General features: G+C 43.7%; 1 protein-coding gene across 1 annotated transcript; it reads right to left on the bottom strand.

Annotated features, from left to right (window-relative positions):
- Nucleotides 1-2,924: 2,924 nt before the first annotated feature.
- On the bottom strand, nucleotides 2,925-4,840 carry SOWAHA (sosondowah ankyrin repeat domain family member A). Its single transcript, XM_063445258.1, has one exon. The coding sequence runs from the start codon at nucleotides 4,728-4,730 to the stop codon at nucleotides 3,111-3,113; it is 1,620 nt and encodes a 539-aa protein (XP_063301328.1). The 5' UTR covers nucleotides 4,731-4,840; the 3' UTR covers nucleotides 2,925-3,110.
- Between the last annotated feature and the right edge of the window lie 18,375 nt (nucleotides 4,841-23,215).

Consider the following 23,215-nt stretch of genomic DNA (forward strand, 5'->3'; position numbering starts at 1 on the left):
ATGAATGTGCTGCCCTGTAGTATACAGCATTCTATTTAGAACTCCATATAGACTTCTCCCTTAATTAGTAAATAGATTTCACTCCTGCAGCATATGAATGCTGTATATTACATGGAAGCAGTTATCTGGCATTGCCCATGGTAGGATAGTAAGGCGACAACTTGATTAACAGCTTATGTGGAATATAACAAGTCAATCTTATCCAGTGGTTGGCTGAAACTGCTAAGAGTTTTAATGAGTAAAACGAGGAGGGGGTTGGCCAAATGATAAATGTCCAAAAATCTAAGGGAACAGATGAGGGTGTAACCCTAAACAATTGTAAAACATAAAAGAAAAACATCTTTTATGTTTTGCTAAGAGTTTTAGTTCACAATAGCATTAGAAGGCAAATCACCAATTTAATAGACACAAAAAATACTTAAAACACTAACACAGCCCTAAAGATTTTATATGAATCTCTAAATCGCAATAAAACCACTCATCTCTTTGAGAAGCTTTGGAGTGTAGGTTTATCCTCCATGTTTCTCTATGAAACACATTTGTTTAGTTATTGTGTAGCACTAAGATGTGCTGGGCAAAAAGAAGTGGATCTTCATCAGCTTAAAGGGAAACTGTAGGCACCCAGACCACTTCAGCTAATTTAAGTAGTCTGGATGCTGTGTCCCTTTTGCACTTGGTGCTGCAATGCTAAACACTGCAGTTCCAGCGAACTGCAATGTTTACATTGCAGCTCTAAGTCTGCCCCCAGTGGCTGTCTGCCAGACAGCCAATAGAGGGCTTCCGGAATCAAAACTGACTTTTCATCCATTATCGGACACTGAACATCCTCACAGACCACCAGCGTCAGATTTTCCCCATAGGAAAGCATTGAATAATGCTTTCCTGTGGGGAGGTCTAATGAGTGTGCGGCCATTGCCGCCATTAGGTCTCTCCCGATGCGTGGGCGGAGCCTGGCCCAGCGCCGAAAAACATCAGCGCTGGATTCAGGTAAGTGCCTGAAGGGGTTTTAACCCCTTCAGCCCTGTGGGAGGGGGGCTATTAACCCTCTAGTGCCAGGAAAAAAACTTTTGTTTTCCTGGTACTATAGGATCCCTTTAACCCCCTAAGGACCAAACTTCTGGAATAAAAGGGAATCATGACATGTCACGTGTCCTTAAGGGGTTAAAGCAACACTGTCAACACCCCCTTCCAAATTGAGTAGGTCATAAAGATGACATTTTTATGAAATACTCACATTGACTGTGTTGGAATTTCAATGAAAGCTCTGACTAAGTGGGTCTTGCGGGGTCCTCCATAGACTTAGTGTTGTAGTCTTGCACATGCACCAAGAGTACAATGCAGGCGTTGGCTTTTGGCAGCCGAGGCACCAGGAGCTAAAAAGAATTGGCAGGAAGAGCATGGTGTCGGCTGTGAGGGATAGATTCATGTAAGTATAACAGCACCTTGTTGCAACCAGACACCAAGTGACAAATCACCACCTTTGGGGGTCACTGCAGATGGTGACAGGGCTACTTTAAGAAATATCTGTATATTAATGTCTAGTTTTGAAAAGATTAATTATATGCATTAAAATTGGATTTTGTGCAAAATTCACCATGGACTAAAACATTGAAGTCACCCATAACTTCTGTTAACATTTTAATTGATTCTCACTTTTCTTTTAAATATATTCTAGACATTTAGCAAATGACCACCTATTTGGCACAGTCAGGGCACACAATGCAAATTTTATCTTCTTCCACTTACTATGTTGACAGAAAGGGCAAGATCTATAATGATGGTTGACATGGAGCCAAGATGGAGGCACCCAGTTTCAAGAGAGATGTCCAAATTTCTATATTTAAATTTATTTTTCAGACCTCATGCAAACATATTTGCTAATTATATGTCATAAGTAAACAAAATAATTCATATCAACATATCCTGGAAAGTGACAGGTCTCCTCTAAGGCTAGTTGTAGTTCACCAACATCTACACTGCCAAGTTTAGCCATCACAGCATTGATTTGGTAGTTATCAGTGAATCTGAAAGACTTTGTTATGCAACTTTTAATCTACATGCAGACATTATTAGTGCAACCAAACTGATTGAAAATAAATGAATGGGGGAAAAAAAACAAGCAAACTAGAGAAAATAATATTTCCTACATTTGAATTACAAAACACTGAGCACACATGAAACCTTAAGTGTTTTATTTATTACGAACATTTTTGTTTTCCCCACAGAAGGCACTTTCTCACAAAAGTATTTTAATATGCCAATTTAAGAATTGGAGCACACTGAAATCAGAATGATAAAACTTGGCCAAAAATTGCCAAGCTGTGTCTATGGCCCAGTTTCAGAATAAGAGCTTTTTTCACAAAATTTTGTAATTCTGATTTTAGTTTGACACAATTAAGAGTTTAGTGAAAAATGTATTTTCATGACAAAAGAGGATGATTTATAAATGTGCTGTGATATGAAAAATGGGACAATCACCATTAAAACCAGCAGGCACATTCCATTGGTGATCATTACACTTGGTTTTGATCGGAAACCAAAAACATTTTTCACAGAGCTTCATAGCTATATATTATAGCATAAGATTGTCACTTTTTGTGTTGCCCACCCACGCTCCCCCCCAACCAACGTTCAACCTTTAGCATTAATCATAGAAGGTAAAATGCAAATGGCAAACATCCTCAGGAGTCAGATTAGTTATCTTAGAAAACAGGAAGGAATACATACATAGTAATCAATGTAAATCAACACATGGAAGCATTACTTAAGGTTATTCACTAAAATATGAATTGTCCACAATGCACATCAAATTGTAGGCCAAATTAGTAAATTTGGAAAGAAAATCTTTTTGTCGGCCATGTTTGCACTTTTGGCCTAAAATGTCAGATTTACTCGGATTTCCCTACAATTCACACCCTAGTGCACAGTAGTAGATACAGGTTTAGGAGGAAACGTTACATGATTCATTGAAGTATTTGGATTCCAATGCTAACTAATATAGAGACAGACACCATGAAAACATAAAGACAGTTCGCAAACAAAAAAAAAAAAAAAAAGGAAAGAAAGAAAGAAAGAAAGAAAGAAAGAAAGAAAAAGAAATAGCTTCAATATTAACTAAAAAAGTCAGAAGTTGGTCTACGCTTTCCCACTGGCTCCGTAACCTCCTCTTCAACTTCTTCAGTTAGAGAGGCAATTGATGGACAGCTACCTCTCGGTTTGAGTTTCTTTTTCTGACCTGTGGGTGCAGTGAAAAATTTATTAAAGGAGACAGGCTTTTTGAGACCTTTTGCCAAATCATGGAAAGGAATGTCATCGGAAAGCACACCGAGCAGGGCACTGGTGGTTCCCAGTAATGAGGTAGCAACTTTTGAGTTCCTTTTGGTGGTAAAGGTTTGTTCTGTGTTCAGTGCACGAGGATCATTTAAAAGACACATGACCTTCATTGAAGATCCCTGCTTTAAATATTGGTAGGGCTTTCTCCCACTGTGATCTCGAATGTGTACTTTAGCATTGTAATCCCTTACAAGCATTATTATAACTTCCTTGTGGTCATGTATAGCTGCTATATGTAGTGGTGTATAACCACCAAAGGACTTAACATTCACATTGAGGTTGAGGCCACCTTTTCTTGCCATTTCAAATAATATTTTGATCATTTCAGTGTTCCCACTTTTGACTGCCCAATGCAGAGCTGTAAACCCACATATGAAGTCTCTCTTCTCAGCCAGTTCATAGTCATTAATTAGGAGACCAAGCAGAATATGATTCCAGCGGCCACCTGTGGAACTGACCAGCCAAGCATGTTCAGATGAATCCAGAGGGACCACATCAGAGTACTTGTTCTCCTCGTTCACCTTTGCCAGTTTGGATGACCTCTTTGTGTGAGGGGATTTTGACCCGGTGTCATCTAAAATTCTTCTGCTGATATGGGGTGACCTGGGTTGTACAGGATGTACTAGTCCATCAGCTAATATATTTTCAAAACTTGGTGGCTTAGAAATATTTTCCTCTTGGTCCTCTGTGCCATCAAATGATTGTGGTGCATACCTTAGGGGCAGCATGAAAGGCTTTTGTGCTGGACCCTTGTTTATCTCCCCACTTGCCCACTGTTTTGGAACAGGTGCAGGTCCTGTGGTTTCAATTCGGGATGCAATATCAATGACAGATATTCTTTTATTCTCATTGTCCTCGATCTCATCAGAAGATATAGATCCCTTCTCTTCGGTTGAGTTACTAGGTGCATAAGCCAAACCCACACTACTGCCACCATCATCATCAACATCCTCACCCTTTGGCAGTATTACAATATCTCGTAACTTGCCTTCAACTTGTAAGTTATCTTGATCCCCAGCTAAATCCAACTGGGAAGAGCTTCTTCGCTGACTGCTGGGTACAATGTCTCTAATTTCATTTTGGTTAAAGTCACCTTCGCTTGCAGGTAAAAACTGACCACTTGCATTCCTAGGTTCTCTCTCACCTGATACAACTTGCTCCTTCTCCTTTAACAAGTGAGAAAATCTCTTCCTTAGCACAACCACCTTTACTCCTTCAACATCCTTCACCACTGCTATATTATTGACAAACCTCTTAAAGGCTTCTCTATTGCTGGCTTTTTGCTGAGGATCTGACACATCCACCACAGATTTAAACCTCCTGAGCAGGTCAGAATTTCTCACACTCCCTCCCTGCTCCAGCAAGAAATTCAACACAACCTCCTGTGACACAGCCATCCTTCAGAGCCACCTCCAAGGAAGGGGTTACCTTGTGTGTATCCAATCTGGAGGGAATTAGCAAACAGTAAAGGCTGCAGCTCCTGTGCTATTCTCCACCATGCCTTCTCCCTCTGTCTGAGTGAAATATACCTGTTGCTTCCGGGGTGAAACTTTCTGATCAGTAATGCTACGCCCAGCCCTGAGTGATCAGTCAATAAAAGGAGGAGGTGGTGGAGGAGGGTCAGCCGGTTAATGCAGCAGTCAAATAACAGTGGATGATCATGAGTCTGCACCTGGTTGATAAGAGGATGTGTTAGCAAAGCAAAACAAGATAGAACAGGTAAACTATGGCGAAAAGCAGGTCCACTGTATTCAATCCCCCCATACAGGAATCATTTATCTACTAGTACACTAATTTTACTTAACTATGCAAAAAACACGTGATGTTTCCTTTATGTTTGCTACATTTTTACAGAAGTAGAACCTTTCTATATTGTTGTTGCTGCTTTTGAGGTTTTGTTCGGCTGATTTACAGAAAATTAGAATTTAACACTTTGAGTGACAGTAGTGGAAGGATGATGAGCTATTGATCCTGTGTGTGTGTGTCAGGTGAGATTAACACTCCCTCCATTCATTTAAGAATTCAGGAAATAATCTAGATCAGGAAAATGTATATTCTGTCCCCAAGCTGTTGTAGAACTGCATTCTGGAAGTTGACCCTCCCTTAGGCCACCTTTTGATATTCAGTACAATCTCTGGATATTCCCTGTTTAACTTGAATTATGCAGTTTCGGAGATTCCACCTTCTCTAATGACTTTTTCTTTTTTTCTTTAAAAGCGTTCGAAATGCACCTCTCACATGATCACCATAGTAATTTACGCTGAATATAAAGTCACAGTGCACTTGGACAGGAAAGGACAGGTCGTAAACTTTATAGCCCTCCATTTTGGCATGCTGTATAAGGGATATTACTGTAGGAAGTAATGTTGTCCTATCATCATGGTATGACGTGTCAGTTGGGTTTATTGTATTTCACTAAATATCCACGTTCACTGCACAAAATCCCAGTGATCTTTACATTGCCCCCCTACTTATTTTATTGGGTAAAATTATCGGGATCAATATCCACCTGGGAAGTGGGGGAATGGCATAAGTAAGACTTGCACAGCCTTTGGATAATAAGGACTCTTTGGGAATGTTGGGAATGTTAGTAACTAATGCAACCAGCATAGGTAGTTGTGGTTGTTGGAGTTTTATTGCATACTATTTTACACAGTAAATGCTGCCGTGGGGTCTGTTTGCAGAAACCAAATCCTGCATTTAGTGGGGTGTGACCAATGGAAGTAACTGTACACTTAATTATTTATTTATATGTTCCAGTATTGTTGGTTTATAATGGCTCACAGCAGCATTGTAACTTTGGTGAATAGTACATGGACTGCTTTACATTTCCCAGGGATTCTTGATAATCATAATGTGTGGCTGTTTCACATTCTTTGTCTCCATTTATGGTCTGTGTGCAATGCTTTTTTTTTTTTTTTAAGGTTTTGAATGGTATACACATTACACACATTCTGTAGGCCAGGATACACATCTAGAAGTGATGATGTGAAAAATGAAGACTGCTGATAATTCTTGTATTCTAGGATGAATATTGTGGTGGGCTTGGCCACAAGTGAAGGTTTATTTGCTGAACAGCGAGTTGACAAGTGAATTGCAAAATCCAGGCCAAACTAGCAAAGTTTTGACTGAGTTGGGGTACCATTCCAAGTCTGCTGTCCAGGGTTATTTGCCAGGCTGGTGGTACCCGAGCGCAGGATGTGCCGGGTGCCTGGTTGTGGCTAAATTGGCCTCTACCCTTCGCATGAAAGGTTGGCCTATGTTTGTAGACCACATATATTTCTTATGATAAAGTAGTCACATCCTTGTCCCCCTCTCTCTATGCCCCTAGATTCCTCCTTGTGATCCATTATGTATGTGATGGTGTGTGGAATAGACTTCGAGACTAAATGGATAACTAGGTGGGTATCAATGACTTGGTGAGTGACCCCATGGGAATCTATTGATGAGTTTTAGGTGGCTAGGTAGATTAGTTGAGAGGTGGTAGGACACTAGGTAAATATGACTGTTGGATTTTGTGTGACTTTGTTAATGGGATTGGGTGGGCAGTAGATTTTTATTTTTTTAACGAAGTAGCTGGAATTTTTTTTTTTTTTTTTTTTATAAACTAATTCCAACCTTTAGTATATGAGAGCATCCTTCAACCATGTACATAACCAACTGTTAATATACATGATCTTTCTTGTTTTACTCTTTAACCCCTTAAGGACACATGACGCGTGACATGTCATGATTCCCTTTTATTCCAGAAGTTTGGTCCTTAACCCCTTAAGGACCAAACTTCTGGAATAAAATGGAATTATGACATGTCACACATGTCATGTGTCCTTAAGGGGTTAAGGGGTTAAACAGAAGCACGGAAGACCAGAAAGACTAACTAGACTAAAAATATATATATATATTTTTTTTTAAAAACCTGATGAAAGGATTGTTGCATTATATTTGTATTTTTTTTAGGTCACTGTTGTCTGTATGTCTCTTTAACATTCTGGAGTATTGTGGTTGGTACAGCCAAGATAAAATAAAAATAGAGAGCAAGTTTTATGAGTGATAACAGGAATAAGAGAAAGAAATCATAATGGAAGAGAAACGAAAATGGTACATTAATGGAATTTGGGTCGCATTACAAGAAAAAGGTTAAAATATTCAATTGGAATGACAAAAAGTTGTGTCTAGGAGAGCACAGGTGAGTAAAAACTGAAGTGAAAGAAGTGATGTTGTGGAAGAATAGATGATTGCTTCACTTGCTGCCACCCAGTGGCTGTGCCAAGGTTTTTTTACATGTACTCATGGAACTTTGCGCACGTCACTCTTCACTTGTAAACTTAAAAACATTTAGTGGAGAGGGCATAGTGTGCTGAACTTCTGTAAAAGTTAATTATGTTTTATTGTTTTTTCTTAATTACAGACATTAGGCTATTCTAATTTTAACCATTTGTGTCCTCTTTACCTTGTATGATATTCATATGATTATTTTGACTATCATTTATAAAGTGCCAACATATTTTGTAACACTTTACAATTCAAGATTTTCCTAGTCGTGACGTCAGAAAATATAGATTTTATTAAAGACAGGAGGCGAGTATTATGCATTAACTTTCTTTACTTCACTCCAGCAGCAAAGACATTTTTTCAATAAAGTTTAGTGAATAAAAAAAGGTAAAACAGAGTAACTGAAATGGAACGTTGGTAGCCAATCAGCATCCAGCATAGTTCATATAGTGAATGATCCCCCAATATTCTCCCTCTTTCGAGCTGCGAATGTAGAAGAAGTGTTTAGTAGAGTAACTCCAAGGATAGAATGATGAAACTCCAAACAGGATTAAGCTGAAATATAATTAACAGGGTGGGTTAATGGGAGGGATAATACTCGCCTCCTGTCTTTAATAAAATCTATATTTTCTGACGTCAAGACTAAGGAAAATCTGGAATTTTATAACAAGACAGGAGGCTCGTATTATGCATGTTCAAAGCTATGTAGTCATAATATAACATACATCAGAAGTTATTACAATATTCTTTTTGAAACATGCTGGTTAGGTCTAAAATAAAACTGTTTAAATGTAGATTCTAAAGACCAATCTGGCATTTTTAATAGATCTGATAAAGAGCCTCCTGCTTGAAACACTTTAGTAGTCATAGCTCCTCTTGATGAGTGAGCTCCAAACATTGAAATATTAATACCTGCCATAGACATGGTTTGTCGTACCCATCTAGCTAAAGATGTAGAGGAGACGGGTAGAAAAGGTTTACGAAAGGAGATTAGGAATTGTGAGAAATTAGAATTTCGAATCAAAGAGGTTTTAAACTCATATGTTTGAAGACAACTAACACATAGAAGAGGATGGTCAGAAAATGAAGTATAGAATACAGTACGGAGATTAGTTTTGGTACGTCTAACAATAGAAACTTTAACACCATCAGGAGTATATTGTCTATTATTTAAGTCTAAAGCCTTAACGTCAGAAACTCTTTTGAAACAGATGAGACATAGTAAAGTGGTAAGCTTAAACGAAAGCAGTTTTAAGGATAATGAATCATTGGCCCCCCATGATTCTATCAACTGGAGTACCAGAGTAACATCCCAGGTGGAATTATATTTAGGGCATGGAGGACGTTTAAATCTGATACCCTTCATAAGTCTGCAGACTAGAGGATGTTTACCCACAGGGAAAAATTCAATAGGGTCGTGATTCGCTGAGATAGCGGATCTATAGACCTTAATGGTGCGATAAGCTTTCCCTGAGTCAAAAGAGGCTGACAAAAAAATTTAGAATGTTTTCTAAATCTGAATGTATGGGATCCACTGCCCGTTCCATGCACCAATTAAGCCAAATTTTCCAGGCTGATCTATAATCTGCACGGGTTCCTGGTGCCCATGCTTCTGAGAGAATGTTTCTAGTAGTGTTTGAAAATTCACTATGAGATTCGAATGACCCGAAATGAGGGATGCAATCAGGGGTAGTTGGCCCAACAGTACTAGAGGATGACAATTTCCCTCCGGGTCGCGAAGAGAATTCCGACGCATCTGTATGAGTCGAGGGTAGTCTATCAGCATGCTGAGAAGCTGAGGGAACCATGGTTGTGATGGCCAGAGAGGGGTTATAATCACTAAGGTCGATTTCTGGGACCATGCTTTCAGAAGTACCCGGGATATCATCGTAAACGGGGGGGAAAGCATAATTGACCCCTTCCTTCCAACATTGGAGGAAAGCATCTTGATCTACTGCTTCTGGATCCGGCCGCCAACTGAAAAATGTTTCCAATTGGCGATTGAGCCGTGATACAAAGAGGTTGTATTGAAATGGACCCCACAGAGCAAGTATTCGTTGGAAGATGTTGGGATCCAACATCCAGTCGCTGTAATCCACTAGGAAGCGGGAATTCCAATCTGCTACTGTATTGGAAAGGCCGGGAAGGTATTCTGCTCGTAACGTTATGTTTCGATCGAGGCAAAAATTACATAATTCTTTGGCAATGTCGGCCAGTTGCTTGGATTTTGTACCTCCTAAGTGATTTATATATTGGACTGCTGATATGTTGTCCATCTTGAGAAGGATACAACAATGGGATTTGTGTTTCGCAAAACTGCGTAGAGCGAAAAACCCTGCCATGAGTTCCAGGCAGTTTATATGCATATTCGTCTCTTCTAGAGACCATTTGCCTCCTGCGTCGGATTCTATAGTTAGGGTCTGGGAATGACTTGAAAATGGGTTTCCCGTTCCAAATTTAAACGTGATCTAACCACCAGGAAAGTTCTATTCTTGTCTCTGAAGTTAGAGAAATCTCGTCTGAATAAAGGAGACCATTGTTTAGATGTTCTCTTTTCAATCTTTGAAGAGCTATATAGTGAAGGGGGGCTGGAAAGATAGGCTGATAAAAGTCCTACAATCCTTGCGACCTGATGGAAATTAATTCCTTCTTTAGAAGTGACCTGATCTCTTTTCAAATTGTTTTCAACTTCCGTGATGGAAGGCCTAGAGTGGCTAAATTGGAATTTACTAGAAATCCTAAAAATTCTATCTCCTGAGAGGGAGTTAAAATCGATTTTTCGTAATTTATTACAAAGCCAAGGCTTGTTAACAGATTCAATGTCCATTGAGAATGTAGTTGAAGAGTATGTCGTCTAGATATATTATCATTCTTATTCCCCTGCTTCGAAGTAGGGATATTACTGGTTTCAGTAATTTGGTGAAACACCAAGGTGCAGAGGATAAACCAAATGGCAATGATTTGAATTGCCATTTCTTCCCTTGCCATAGGAATTGTAAATATTTCTGACATGAATGGTGGATAGGTACCGTAAGGTATGCATCCTTCAAATCTATTTTGATCAACCAGTCGTTGAACATCAACAGGTCTTTGAGGTAATAAATTCCCTCAATATTGAAATGGTGATATCTGACAAAATTGTTTAACCCCTTAAGGACACATGACATGTGTGACATGTCATGATTCCCTTTTATTCCAGAAGTTTGGTCCTTAAGGGGTTAAGTATTTCAAGTTTATGACTGGTCTGTGACCAGAATCTTTCTTTTTCACCAAGAATAAATTGCTTATGAAGTCTGGGCTGTTCATGGGCACCTGTATGATGGCAACTTTTTAATATAAATTTAATATTTCTTGGGCCGAACATTTTATCGGGAAAGGCATGTTTCTTTGGACGGGGAATGATATAAAATCTATTTTGTAACCTAGAACCGTGTCTAGTATCCAAGAGTCGTTTGTAACCTGACTCCAGACATGGGAAAAAAAAAATGAGTAAGTCTGCCCCCTAACCTTACTGGGAAAGAACGGGGAGTTGTCATACTCACCGGATGAAGATCTGAAGCGAGACATTCCTCGATGGCCTCTTGATCTCCAAGGTCTGCCACGTAGTGGAAAGAAAGGTGTTGATTGTTGGGTGTCATATGAGGATCTGGAGGGTTGAAAAGTGTTCCTTGGAACCTGTCTATGCTGAAAGGAATGGCTGGAAGAACAGTTCCTTCCTCTTCCAGCCCTTCCGAAAACCTTAGGGTTGAAAGCTTTCTTCAGGGATGACTGAGCCTTATCAAGGGAACTAAAAAGATTGACATATTTATTAATGTCTTTAATAAAGGATTCTCTGAATAGGAGACCTTCCGCAGCTGGACCAGGTTCGGAAGTAGCTAGATTTGACAGTTGAGGGTCAATTTTCATTAAAATAGACCTGCGGCGTTCGCTGGTCAGCGCTGCAGTAGCATTCCCCAAAAGACATATAATGCGTTGGGTCCAGCCTCTCAAAGTATCAATGCTGGGAGGATTCCCAGAAGCTGCCGCATATTCCAAAGTTTCAAACATTTTAGTCACAGGACCAGAAATGTCCATTAATTTATCTTGACAAGATTTCAGTGATCTGTCAAGGCCTTTATTTGGGTTCTTCCCTGATTTTGATAAAAACTGTACAATAGTAGGATCTAGATCAGGGGTCTGTGCGACTTTCTTTGATAAGGTCGGTCTAGGGCATTCAGCCCTTAGTTTATTTCTAGTTTCCTTAACCAGTGTTCAAGATATTTGGCTACATGAGCCATAGGGACCCATTCGGCTGACCTGGGGTGTTTAATATGGTCTGGGTCAAATAATGGTTTACCATTAAAATCCCAAATAATGTTTTCCTCGTCAGATTTAGAAATAAGCTCAGGTGTCTCTGAGATATATGAACAAATTGAGGCAGAATCAGAGTCAGATTTTTCATCCTCTGAGATTGAAGATGATTCATTATCTGAGGAGGTTTTATAGGAATCAGGTTTGTTCCTGTGAATGGCCTTCCGAGCCCGTTTAACTTCCTCACGAGCAGAGGGTCTTTTGAGTGATTGATTACACTCTTCAGTTTTGCGTGAAGCACGCATTGTATTCTTGTCTTGGTCCTTCCCTCTCTTAATTTGTTTAGAGCCATTAGGGGATTCTGCAGGACCGTCAAAGCAATGTTTGCGTTTCTGGGTGGCCTGCCCAGACCTCCTAAAACCTTGAGCTAGGTTTCGTTCAGACTCCACAGATGACCAGAATTGGTCTGAAGGAGTATTAATTAAATGAGTCTTCTCACTGGGTTTTGAGTTATTTATGGCTTGAGCCACAGACTTTGCAATTGCCTCTTGCATAGAGGACATTGCAGTATAAATAGCAGAGGAAACTGACTTTTGAACGGATAAATCCACAATATTATGTAAAGAATCCTCAGTGAGGATTTCACAGTCATGAGAAACACCAGGTTTTGGTGATTCAATCTGTCTGATTTCCTTAGAGTTCATAATTTCAAAATTGCAACAAATAGTAATTGTATCTACTATTCATAGAATAGTTAAATAATAAATAAATGTTGCCAATTATGAGGGGAAATACTTACAGGAATTCCTAGATTTTACTAGTAGCATGACGTAAAGTCATGATTTTATTAAAGACACGGAGGCGAGTATTATGCTTCTCTTTCTTTAATTTTCCCTCAGCAGCGAAGAGAGAAATGAGTGAAAAGAGAAAAAACATATCATTAACATATATACATATTCAACATATTCCACAGTGCTACATAAGGGAACCTCCCCCTTCCAGTATATAAGGTGTAGCACTCTCTTCCTCTTCCTATTTTCGTAGCGATCCGAAGACCAGTAAACCGAACCATAACTTGAACTTGAACTGTAATCTTGGGAAGTTGAACATATCTTCCTAGGGAATGCGGAGTCAACCTTAAAGCTCCTGTTAGTTCCATTGGTTTGTGGAATCATGCTAAAAAAGAGAGGAGAAATATGGTAAAATCTCAACTGACAACTGGGTGTAACATATTCCAGTATTTCTAGTAACCTTTATTTCTGAAAAGGAAATAAATGTCATATTAAATAGACATAATATTAGATATGCAACGGTTATGATCAAATTAAGCTAATGTCAACTATGCCTGAAAGAAAAAGGTGTCACAGTGTCCCCAGGAAAAGAACGTCAAATAGTTAAGCATAACTTACTAAACTTGGGCCAGGAAGACCCGTCCTAAAGGTATGAGTGTAAGTCGTGAGTCAGTCTAGAATAACAGGTTGTAAAAGAAAAACATACCACCACTTCCTACCCAGGGAGGGAGGGAGGGAATAATACTCGCCTCCGTGTCATTAATAAAATCATGACTTTACGTCATGCTACTAGTAAAATCTAGGAATTTTATTAAAGACACGGAGGCTCCTATTATGCTTTTTTTTAAAGCTGAGCTATAACCTTATCTGAAAAATGTTGTATCGGTCTAAAGTAAAAATTCCTGAAGGTGGATTCCGTAGACCAATCTGCAGCCTTCAGAATGTCTTCCAAGTGGCATCCGGCTGCCGATGCTTTTGAGGCCATGGCGCCTCTAACAGAGTGTGATGAGAAAACCGAGACATCGATCCCGGCCGTAGCTAACAGCCATTTGATCCATCGTGCCAGCGTCGGCGTGGATACAGGTAGATGAGGTTTCTTCGGGAGATGAACAGAGGGCCGTCACTGGACGGGCGCAGTGTAGAGGTGCGAGACTCGTACTCTTTTAGGCATGCTATCGGGCATAAGTTAGGCAAGCACGGTATTCGTGGATAGCAAACCTGTTTGGTGGCCGACTTCGTTCTTCATGAGATATCGAACGACACCCCCTCCGGGGTGAATGTACGGGCTCGCCAGTCCAAGGCTCTCACATCTGATACCTGTTTACAGGACAGTAGGCAGAGCAGCATAAGTAGTTTTGCCGATAATTGTTTAAGTGAAAGTTCCACGTTTGTGGGCCAGCCATCTAGGAGTCTGAACACACAGTTGACGTCCCAGAAGGATCCGTATCTGGACGTGGGGGGACGTTAGAAACGGACTCCCTTGAGCAGGCGACAAATTAGAGGATTTTGTCCTAGTGGGAGGCCGTCCACCTGGTCGTGTCCTGCTGAGATGGCCGAGCGGAATACATTGACCGTGCGGAAGGCCTTGCCTGACTCGAACAGGTGTGTAAGGAAATCTAGTACTTCACAGGGGCTGATACCGGATCCAATGATCGTCCCAAGCACCAATTGACCCACTGTCTCCATGCCGCAGCATAAGCTTGTCGTGTACCAGGTGCCCATGCGTTTGCCAGGAGTTGCATAGTCGTGCTCGAAACCTCTGTGATCTCCCAGGGTCCCCGGAAAGGAGCCATGCCATGAGACGGAGAAGGCCCTGTTCCACTAGGGAGTGGTTCTCCCCGTCTGGGTTGGTCAGTAGAGATGGATGGTCCGGCAGTAGCCTTGGGTGGTCTATCGCGATCTCCAGCAGGTGTGGGAACCAAGGTTGAGATCTCCAGCACGGGGTTATCAGGACCAACGAGCTCTTGAAGCGTCGGAGGTGCGCCAGACAACGAGCTATTAGATTGAACGGTGGGAAGGCGTAAGCCCTGCCCTCGGACCAATCTTGGAGGAAAGCGTCTGTCGTTATGGCCTCTGGGTCTGGTCGCCAGCTGCAGAACCTCGGTAGTTGTGTGTTGAGTCTGGATGCGAACAGGTCCATGCTCAAAGGTCCCCATAGGAATGAGATTCTGCAGAATACGCTTGGTAGCAGTCTCCAATCTCCCGAGTCCCTCAAGTAGCGGGAGTTCCAGTCCGCGGTGTAGTTGTCCAGGCCCGGGATGTGTTCCGCGGTAACGGACACGCTGTTCTGTAAGCAGTAATTCCAGAAGTCTCTGGCCAAAACCGCTAGGATGCGGGACCTGGTTCCCCCTAGATGGTTTATGTAACGCACCGCTGAGACATTGTCCAGCTTGAGAAGAATCGAGCATGAGATGCCTTTGGGTGATAGACTGCGAATGGCGAACGAGGCCGCCAGCAGTTCCAGAGAGTTTATGTGTAAGAAGGACTCTTCCGTGGACATCTGCCTCCTGTGGATATATTGCCGCAGCGTGCGCCCCAACCATGTAAGCTGGCGTCCGATTCGATCACCAAATCTGGAGTGGACCCGAAGATCGCCCGGCCGTTCCAAGCCTCCATGTGGGTTAGCCACCAGTTCAGTTCCTCCCTCGACTTCGTGTCCAGGGAAATGTGGGATTCGTACGAGTGGCTACTTCGTAGGCAGGCCGCTTTCAGTCGTTGTAAGGCTCTGTAGTGTAGCGGGCCTGGGAAAATCGCCTGGATAGAGGCTGCCAACAGGCCGATGACCCGTGCCAGTTGGTGCAGGGATATGTCCGGCCGTTGCATAAGTTTCCTTATTTCCCTCTTGATGTTGGACATCTTCTCCGCCGGGAGGCAGAGAACTTGTAGTACTGAGTCGATTCGGAATCCGAGGAATTCCATTTGCTGAGAAGGGATCAGAACCGATTTCTTCCAGTTTACAAGGAAGCCCAGGTTCTGTATGAGGTGTAGGGCCCACCCTAAGTGCTCTAGTAAGAGGGATCGAGTCCCGGAGAGTATGAGGATGTCGTCCAGGTATATGATAAGGCGGACCCCGTGTAATCTGCAGAAGGCCACCACCGGTTTCAGTACTTTTGTGAAGCACCATGGGGCGGAGGACAGACCGAAGGGTAGGCATGTGAATCGCCACTTCTTGCCTTCCCAGCATAACTGGAGTAGGTTCCTGTGAATTGAGGCTACGGGGATCGTTAGGTAAGCATCTTGCAAGTCTAATTTGACCATCCAGTCTCCGGGTAGGAGCAGGTCTCTGAGGCAATGAATGCCTTCCATCTTGAAATGCCGGTATTGTATGAAGGCATTCAGGGGCCGTAGGTTGATAACCGGGCGGACCCCGCCTCCCTTTTTGGGCACTAGAAAAAGGTTGCTTACGAAACCTGGTGTGTCTAGAGGGACTTTCTCTATGGCCCTCTTTGACTGTAATTCTCTGATCTCTGTAGAGATGAGGTCTAAGTGCGCAGTCGGCATGTGAATCGCCCTTGGCGGAGAGGTCTGAATGGGGGCAGCAGTCAATTCTAGGTGGTAGCCCTCTATCGTCTGTAACACCCAACTGTCTGACGTGATCAGTGTCCATGCCCGAGTGAACAGGGCCAGTCTGCCCCCTACCCGTATATGGGAAGAAAGGAGAAACATGGTACTCACCATAAGGGCGTTTTCCCGTGGGTGCTCCTCGACTGCCGCGGGTATGCCAAGCCCGTCCTCGTGAGGGGGAGAACGGGGTGAAGGACCGTTCCTGGGTCGGTCTCTGTTGGCTGAAGGAGCCTCTGCCCGGTCTTGAGAAACCCCGGGGGTTGCGGCCGGGTAGACGGCTCCTACCTCTACCAGCCCCGCCAAAAACCTTTGGGCTAAATACCCGCTTGATGGAGGATTGGGCCTTGTCCAAAGCCGTGAAGGTCTTCACGTAAGACCCCAGGTCCTTTACGAAGGACTCCCCAAATAGAAGGCCTTTTGCGGAGGCACCGGGCTCATTGGAGGCCATGCTCGCGAGCTTGGGCTCAATCTTAAGCAGGATGGCTTTCCTGCGTTCCGTTGACATAGCCGTATTGGCGTTGCCTATCATACATATTAGACGTTGGAGCCATCCGAACGCCACATCAAAATCTATTGGAGCCCCACTAGACTGAGCCGTTTCTAGCAGCTCATACAGTTTGGTGACTGGGCCCAGGGTGTCAAGGAATTTGTCCTGACAGTTGCGCATGGAGTAGTCCAGGCCCTTTTTGGGTTTCCAACCCGTCTTGCCTAGGAACTGTATAATCTGGGGGTCTACCTCAGGGGTCTTGGCTACCGCATCGGGTATGATCGGGCGGGGGCATTCCGCCCTCAGTTTGTTCCGACCCTCCTGTGAGAGGGATTTACGGACCCTAAGGGCCAGGTACCGGGCTATATGGTCCGAAGGCTCCCATTCCGCGGAGCGAGGGTGCCTGAGGTTGTCTGGGTCAAATGCCAGGGCATCTTTATCGTCAGAGGTTAGCTCTGCATCATGGGCCCCTGAAAGGGCTTTGGTCTGGGTTGGCTTGGAAGGGAATTGTGACCCCGGGAGGTCATCGTCCCCGTAGGGATCCGAGAACTGATTGTCTGACTCCTCGTCCCCATCCTCGTCCGAATCGGACAATAAATCATGGGCACGTGCCCGTTTCCATTCTCTGGCCGCCGTAGCCCGGCCAGTAGCTCTACTGCGCGGTTGTTGCGCGCCATCATCGACAGCCTGAGGCGTGTCATTCAAACCAGGCTTTACCTGGGTATGGGGGTGGTCAGCAGTGTGTTTACGTTTGCCAGGCGCCTTGCGCCCTGGGGTAGTCCCTTCAGGGGAGATGGGAGAGGGTCCTGGCCCAGACTGGGCAGGGAGGGCCTGCCTAAGGGCCTGAGAGATGGACAGGGAGATGCTAGAGGACATAGCTCCCATGGCCGAGGAAATGGCCTTGTTAATGGAGGTGGACATAGTGGTGTCCAGGAGGCTTTGGAACTCCTCAGAGCCTATAAGGTTGGAGTCAGCCTGGGAGTCAGAAGCTGTGGTACCCCTAGGGGGAACAGGGTGGGGAATTTAAATCACCACAGGCAGACTGCATAATTACAGATAATGTAAAGCAATATCTAAGGCTATAGGACAGAGACAGGTGCTGGATTGCTTAACCCACGCACAAAGGACAGAGCAGGAGAGAAAATACCCGGTGCAGGGAGCATGCAGCCTCCTCGGAGCAAAAAACGCCGAGTAATGGGGCTTAAAATGGCCGCCGGCACTACTGGCGACAGGAAACCAACAAAATGGCCGCCGCGCGTGTTCTGCGCATGCGCAGAACGCGCTCGCGGCGGAACCGGCGAAGATAAGAAACCGCTGGGGAAAACCGCCGGCGGGATTCTGAGGGTGCCGAAAACGGTAAGGGGGGGGTGGGGGGAATTGCCAGGGGCACAGAAGAGCCTAGGGACCCGGGTGAAAATGGGTCGGGTCAAAACAGCCCAGGGGGAAAGAGGGGCAAGAGCCCACCCCAAAGGATAGAATAAATATAGTGAAAATATGATAGGAATAAATGAAACAGAAAAAACAAGCCCTGCAGAAAAACTGCAGGCAATGCAGGTACAAATGATAATAGAATGATATAGTCAAAGGTACTTAGCTGGTCTGAGGGAGCAGGGAAGAAAGAGGAAGAGAGTGCTACACCTTATATACTGGAAGGGGGAGGTTCCCTTATGTAGCACTGTGGAATATGTTGAATATGTATATATGTTAATGATATGTTTTTTCTCTTTTCACTCATTTCTCTCTTCGCTGCTGAGGGAAAATTAAAGAAAGAGAAGCATAATACTCGCCTCCGTGTCTTTAATAAAATTCAAATAGTTCAAATTATAATAATAATTACTATTCGAGAGTAACAAGTTGTGAGGAAAGAGCTGTCCTGAGGTAAAGTGGGCAGGAAAGTTAGCTGAGGACCAACTAACTGATATTCCCGCCCATAAAACATCATCAATGTATAAGGGACTAACTGACAGAAAACGCGCGTGCAGCGGTTCGTGTAGAAACTGCCGAAATTACTAAACAGTGACTTGACCGTTTGCATACAAAAAATCCGCGAACGCGAGAATAAAGTACATACGAAAGTAAATGGGTGTAATTCGTGTGAAAACTAACGAACGCGATTCATAGAAAAATACTGACCTAACAGTTTAAAGACAAAAAACTACCGAACGCAGACGACCCGCGATTTATTACCAGACATAATTCATGAAAGACAGTGTACCAAATATAAAAATATATGTTTAAAAAAACTATAAGAAACATAGAATTACTTCAGAAAAGCATATATTCCAATGAATAAATACGTCAAACATATAATCAAACTAGAAGGTATGTTTAGAAAACAGTAGCATGGGGGCGGAGCTTGACAGCCAAACCAAGCGGCCGCAAAACTCCAGAGCTCCGAGGCACAAGCGTGAAAAACTGAAAAAATACCCTTACCAACTACTCCTAAACCGCGACAGAGACCCCCAGCATCCTCCTAATACTATGGGACGCACCAGTGACAGTGTCGGTCCTCAAGCAGATACTCGCGGACCACCATAACGACATCCATAAAGATATCACTGTACTGAGAGGGGATCTCAAAGGGGTGACAACCCGCCTAAATACCATGGAGGGTCGAATGGAAACAAACACCCGGGACTTAGGGGAACTCAAACGTACCGTGCAAGAGCTGCAGCTACAGCAACGCTCACACGAACACCGCATGGCCGAGCACGAAGATGCCAGACGGCGTGACAACCTGAAAGTCAGGGGACTCCCGGAGGATATCTCCGAAGCAGAACTACCGAAGGTCATTCAACGTCTTCTCGCAATGATCCTGCCACCAGCACGAGCAGACCACATACACCCCGACTACCTCTTCAGAGTCCCCAAATCACCGAAGGCACCTACCGGGGCCACCAGGGACATCATAATTGCATTCCGAAACAGAATGGACAAAACAGCAGTACTGGATGCCCTGCAGGGCAGGACACCCCTCCAATTCGAAAACTGGGCACTGAGCTTTTATGCCGACCTCTCCAGCGGCACCATGGCGTGGAGACGTTCCCTTTAACCACTAACCACACTTCTCCGCCAACAAGGCCTTAGATACCGCTGGAGACCGTCCCACACTCTCACCATCCAGCAGGGATCGGTCTCACACCAGATTCGGGACATATGCGATGCAGCACCGCTCCTGCACTTGCTGGGCCTACCTATGGACTCCCTCAAGCAAACAGACCAGAAAAGCCCGACATCCCCGCAGCACGGCTGGGACCCGACTAGAACTGTCCCATTCGTCCCACAAGGACTCACACCCGACCCATACGTTGCTGTTACCACTTGAACTGGGCCGGGGGGCCAGATTGCCGAACTGGCGGTGCACGGCTGAAGGCTCACTGGACTTAGAAATGGACTCCCTACTGTAGCTACCAATATTTAGTAGTCTGTATGTGAGTGACCCACAGTTAGTATAAATGTTGATAGCATCTAGTATGACTACCCCCCTAGACTGCCACGCATGGGCCGCGGGGTTCACACTACTCATAACTCCAGTTCAGCCTGATCTAATAGCACAAGATATCACTCATTGGTGACCAAGCATTCGTTTTTAACCTATTTGATTGCACTCACTTTCATTGTTATTTTTATTTTTACTTTTACTTCCTCTGTTGATACCATTACTCCTACACCCTCGGGCAACTCCCCACCATGTCTTACTGTCAGCAGTGAAAGGGGGCCCGGGGGAAGAGGCATGTAAATTTTTTGACAGTACTTACCGTTTATTATGTTATTTTATTTTGTTTCATATAATCTGCAGTGCATGATAGCGCCTAAACGAAGCGCACCATACTCTCATGCACCACGTATTTCCTGCTGCATTTACCCAGCTCGTTCCTTTGTCTTTTTTGAAAACCCTAGATACCGGGATGTATGTATCTCCTCATGGGGTATTGCTATAGCTAGGCTTGAAACAAATCTAAAGCAAGGCGAGTGATTGGATATAATAGCCTATAATGGGAACACCGTGAATAATATAGATACAAAAGCAAGCAACAGTCTATTTTTTCATTGTAACGTTGAGCTTGATTGAGTAGGTTGGATATTTAACCTCTAGACTCACTACGTTAACCTCTGTTATAATCGTTAACACTGTAAAGAAAAGCGAGTGATTGAATATAATAGCCTATACTGGGAAACACATGAATAATATTATAGTCATGTAACAACGCATCCAACAGTCTATTTTTCACCGTAAAGTTCAGCCTGATTGAATATGTTTACATTTAACCTATAGACTCATAACGTTCAACTTTATTATATCCGTTGAAAACATAAAGAAAAGCGAGTGACTGAATATAAAAGCCTATATTAGAAATAACATGTATAACATTATATTCTTGCAACAAAAACATGTAACAACCTATTTTTCACCGTATCGTTAAGCTTGATTGAATATGTTTAACATTTCACCTATAGACTCATAATGTTTGAATTTTATTATATTTGTTAAAAATGTGCAAGACACGCATGCCACTACCTAATCTGTATAGCTATGCATATATGTACGCTGTTGTGGCGTCCAGACAATGATTTTGTACTCACCTGCACAAATAAAATAAAGAATTACAAAAAAAAAGAAAACCGTAGCATAAGTGAATATATATGATACTTATCTCTACTGGAGCAGCAAAGAAAGAGGAAGAATATTTGGGGATCATTCACTATATGGACTATGCTGGATGCTGATTGGCTACCAACGTTCCATTTCAGTTACTCTGTTGTTTTACCTTTTTTTTTTTATTCACTAAACTTTATTGAAAAAATGTCTTTGCTGCTGGAGTGAAGTAAAGAAAGTTAATGCATAAAACGAGCCTCCTGTCTTGTTATAAAATCATATATTGTGGATGTTAAACAAGTATTGGCATATAAAGTAGTGTTCAGTGGTGTACACACAACCCATGGTGCCCTGGTGCGAAACTGATGATCCATGGGCTCCCCTACCGACATACACAGGCCCGGACTGGCCATCGGGCAAATACCTGGTGGGCCGCGATGGCCGAGGCCGGCAGGGGAGATAGGGAGGCAGGAGAGGACCGGCTGAGCTCTAGCCAACAGCTCCGCCGGGTCCTCTCGCGAGGTCTGAGCAACCGCGGCAACGCTCAGATCTCGCGAGAGTGAACTCTAGCCTGCGGGTTAGAGTTAACTGTCACCACTGGACCCCCAGGCTAAAGGTAAGAAGCGAGGGAGGGGGATATAACTTTTTTTTTTTTAATTATTAATAAAAAAATATATTTTAAAAAAAATACATTCACACTCACACAGCACCCCCAGACACACACAGCATCCTCTCACACAGCACCCCCAGACACACACAGCACCCCCAGACACACACAGCACCCTCAGACACACACAGCACCCTCAGACACACACAGCACCCTCAGACACACACAGCACCCTCAGACACATATCACACTCCCACACACCCTATATGCACTCTTAATCCTCTATACACACACACAATCTCCTATACACACTCTGGGTCCTTTACACACTAGATCTCCTACACAGACACACTGCACCACCTACACACACACTACATTCCTTGTCAGCAAACACATACAACATTCTCTAAACACACACTACGTCACCTATACACAGGGACGCCATCAGAAATTTGGGGGCCCCTAACACAGCTCAAGGTCTGGGCCCCCCTTCAAGCCCGCCCACAGGGCCCGCCTCCAAATCCCGTCCACAGGAATACACACACTAACATATAAAAATACTGAAACAGACATACACATATACATGCAGACATACATACTGGCAAACATTCATATACATATATATACACACACACACACACACACAGTGGCATACATACACACACACACACAGTGGCATACACACACTGGTATACATACACTGGCACACTGGCATACATACATACACTGGCATGCATACATACACTGGCATACATGCATACATACACTGGCATACATGCATAGGCATACATACACTGGCATACATACATACATACATAAACTGGCATACATACACTGGCATGCATACATACACACACCTCATTTTCAGCCACCCTCCTCTCTTCCTTACCATTTCGTCGCAGGAGGATGGCTGGGGATGATGTGCGTCGGCTGCCTCTCCTCGCGGCCTTTCTCTCCTCCTTCCCGCGCGGAGTAAACAGGGAGGAAGTGACCGGACGTCACTCACTCCCAGCAGCACTTGCTTTCCGGCTGCATTTTTTTAAAAGGGGCCCGGTCGCGCTATTACAGCGCTAACCGGGCCCCTGAAGATAATCTGGCCCATTGGGTGGCCCTAAATGCTTGGCCCTAAATGCCCATCAGCGTGTGGGCCCCGGTGCAAATGCACCGGCGGCAGTTAAGCTGATACACGTGGGGCCCGGGCGGCCCCGGTGCAGATGCACCGGCGGCAGTTAAGCTGATACACGTGGGGCCCATTGCCCTGATGGCGGCCCTGC

This window comes from Pelobates fuscus, chromosome 3, assembly GCF_036172605.1.
Source record: "Pelobates fuscus isolate aPelFus1 chromosome 3, aPelFus1.pri, whole genome shotgun sequence".
NCBI classification, from domain to species: Eukaryota; Metazoa; Chordata; class Amphibia; order Anura; family Pelobatidae; genus Pelobates; species Pelobates fuscus.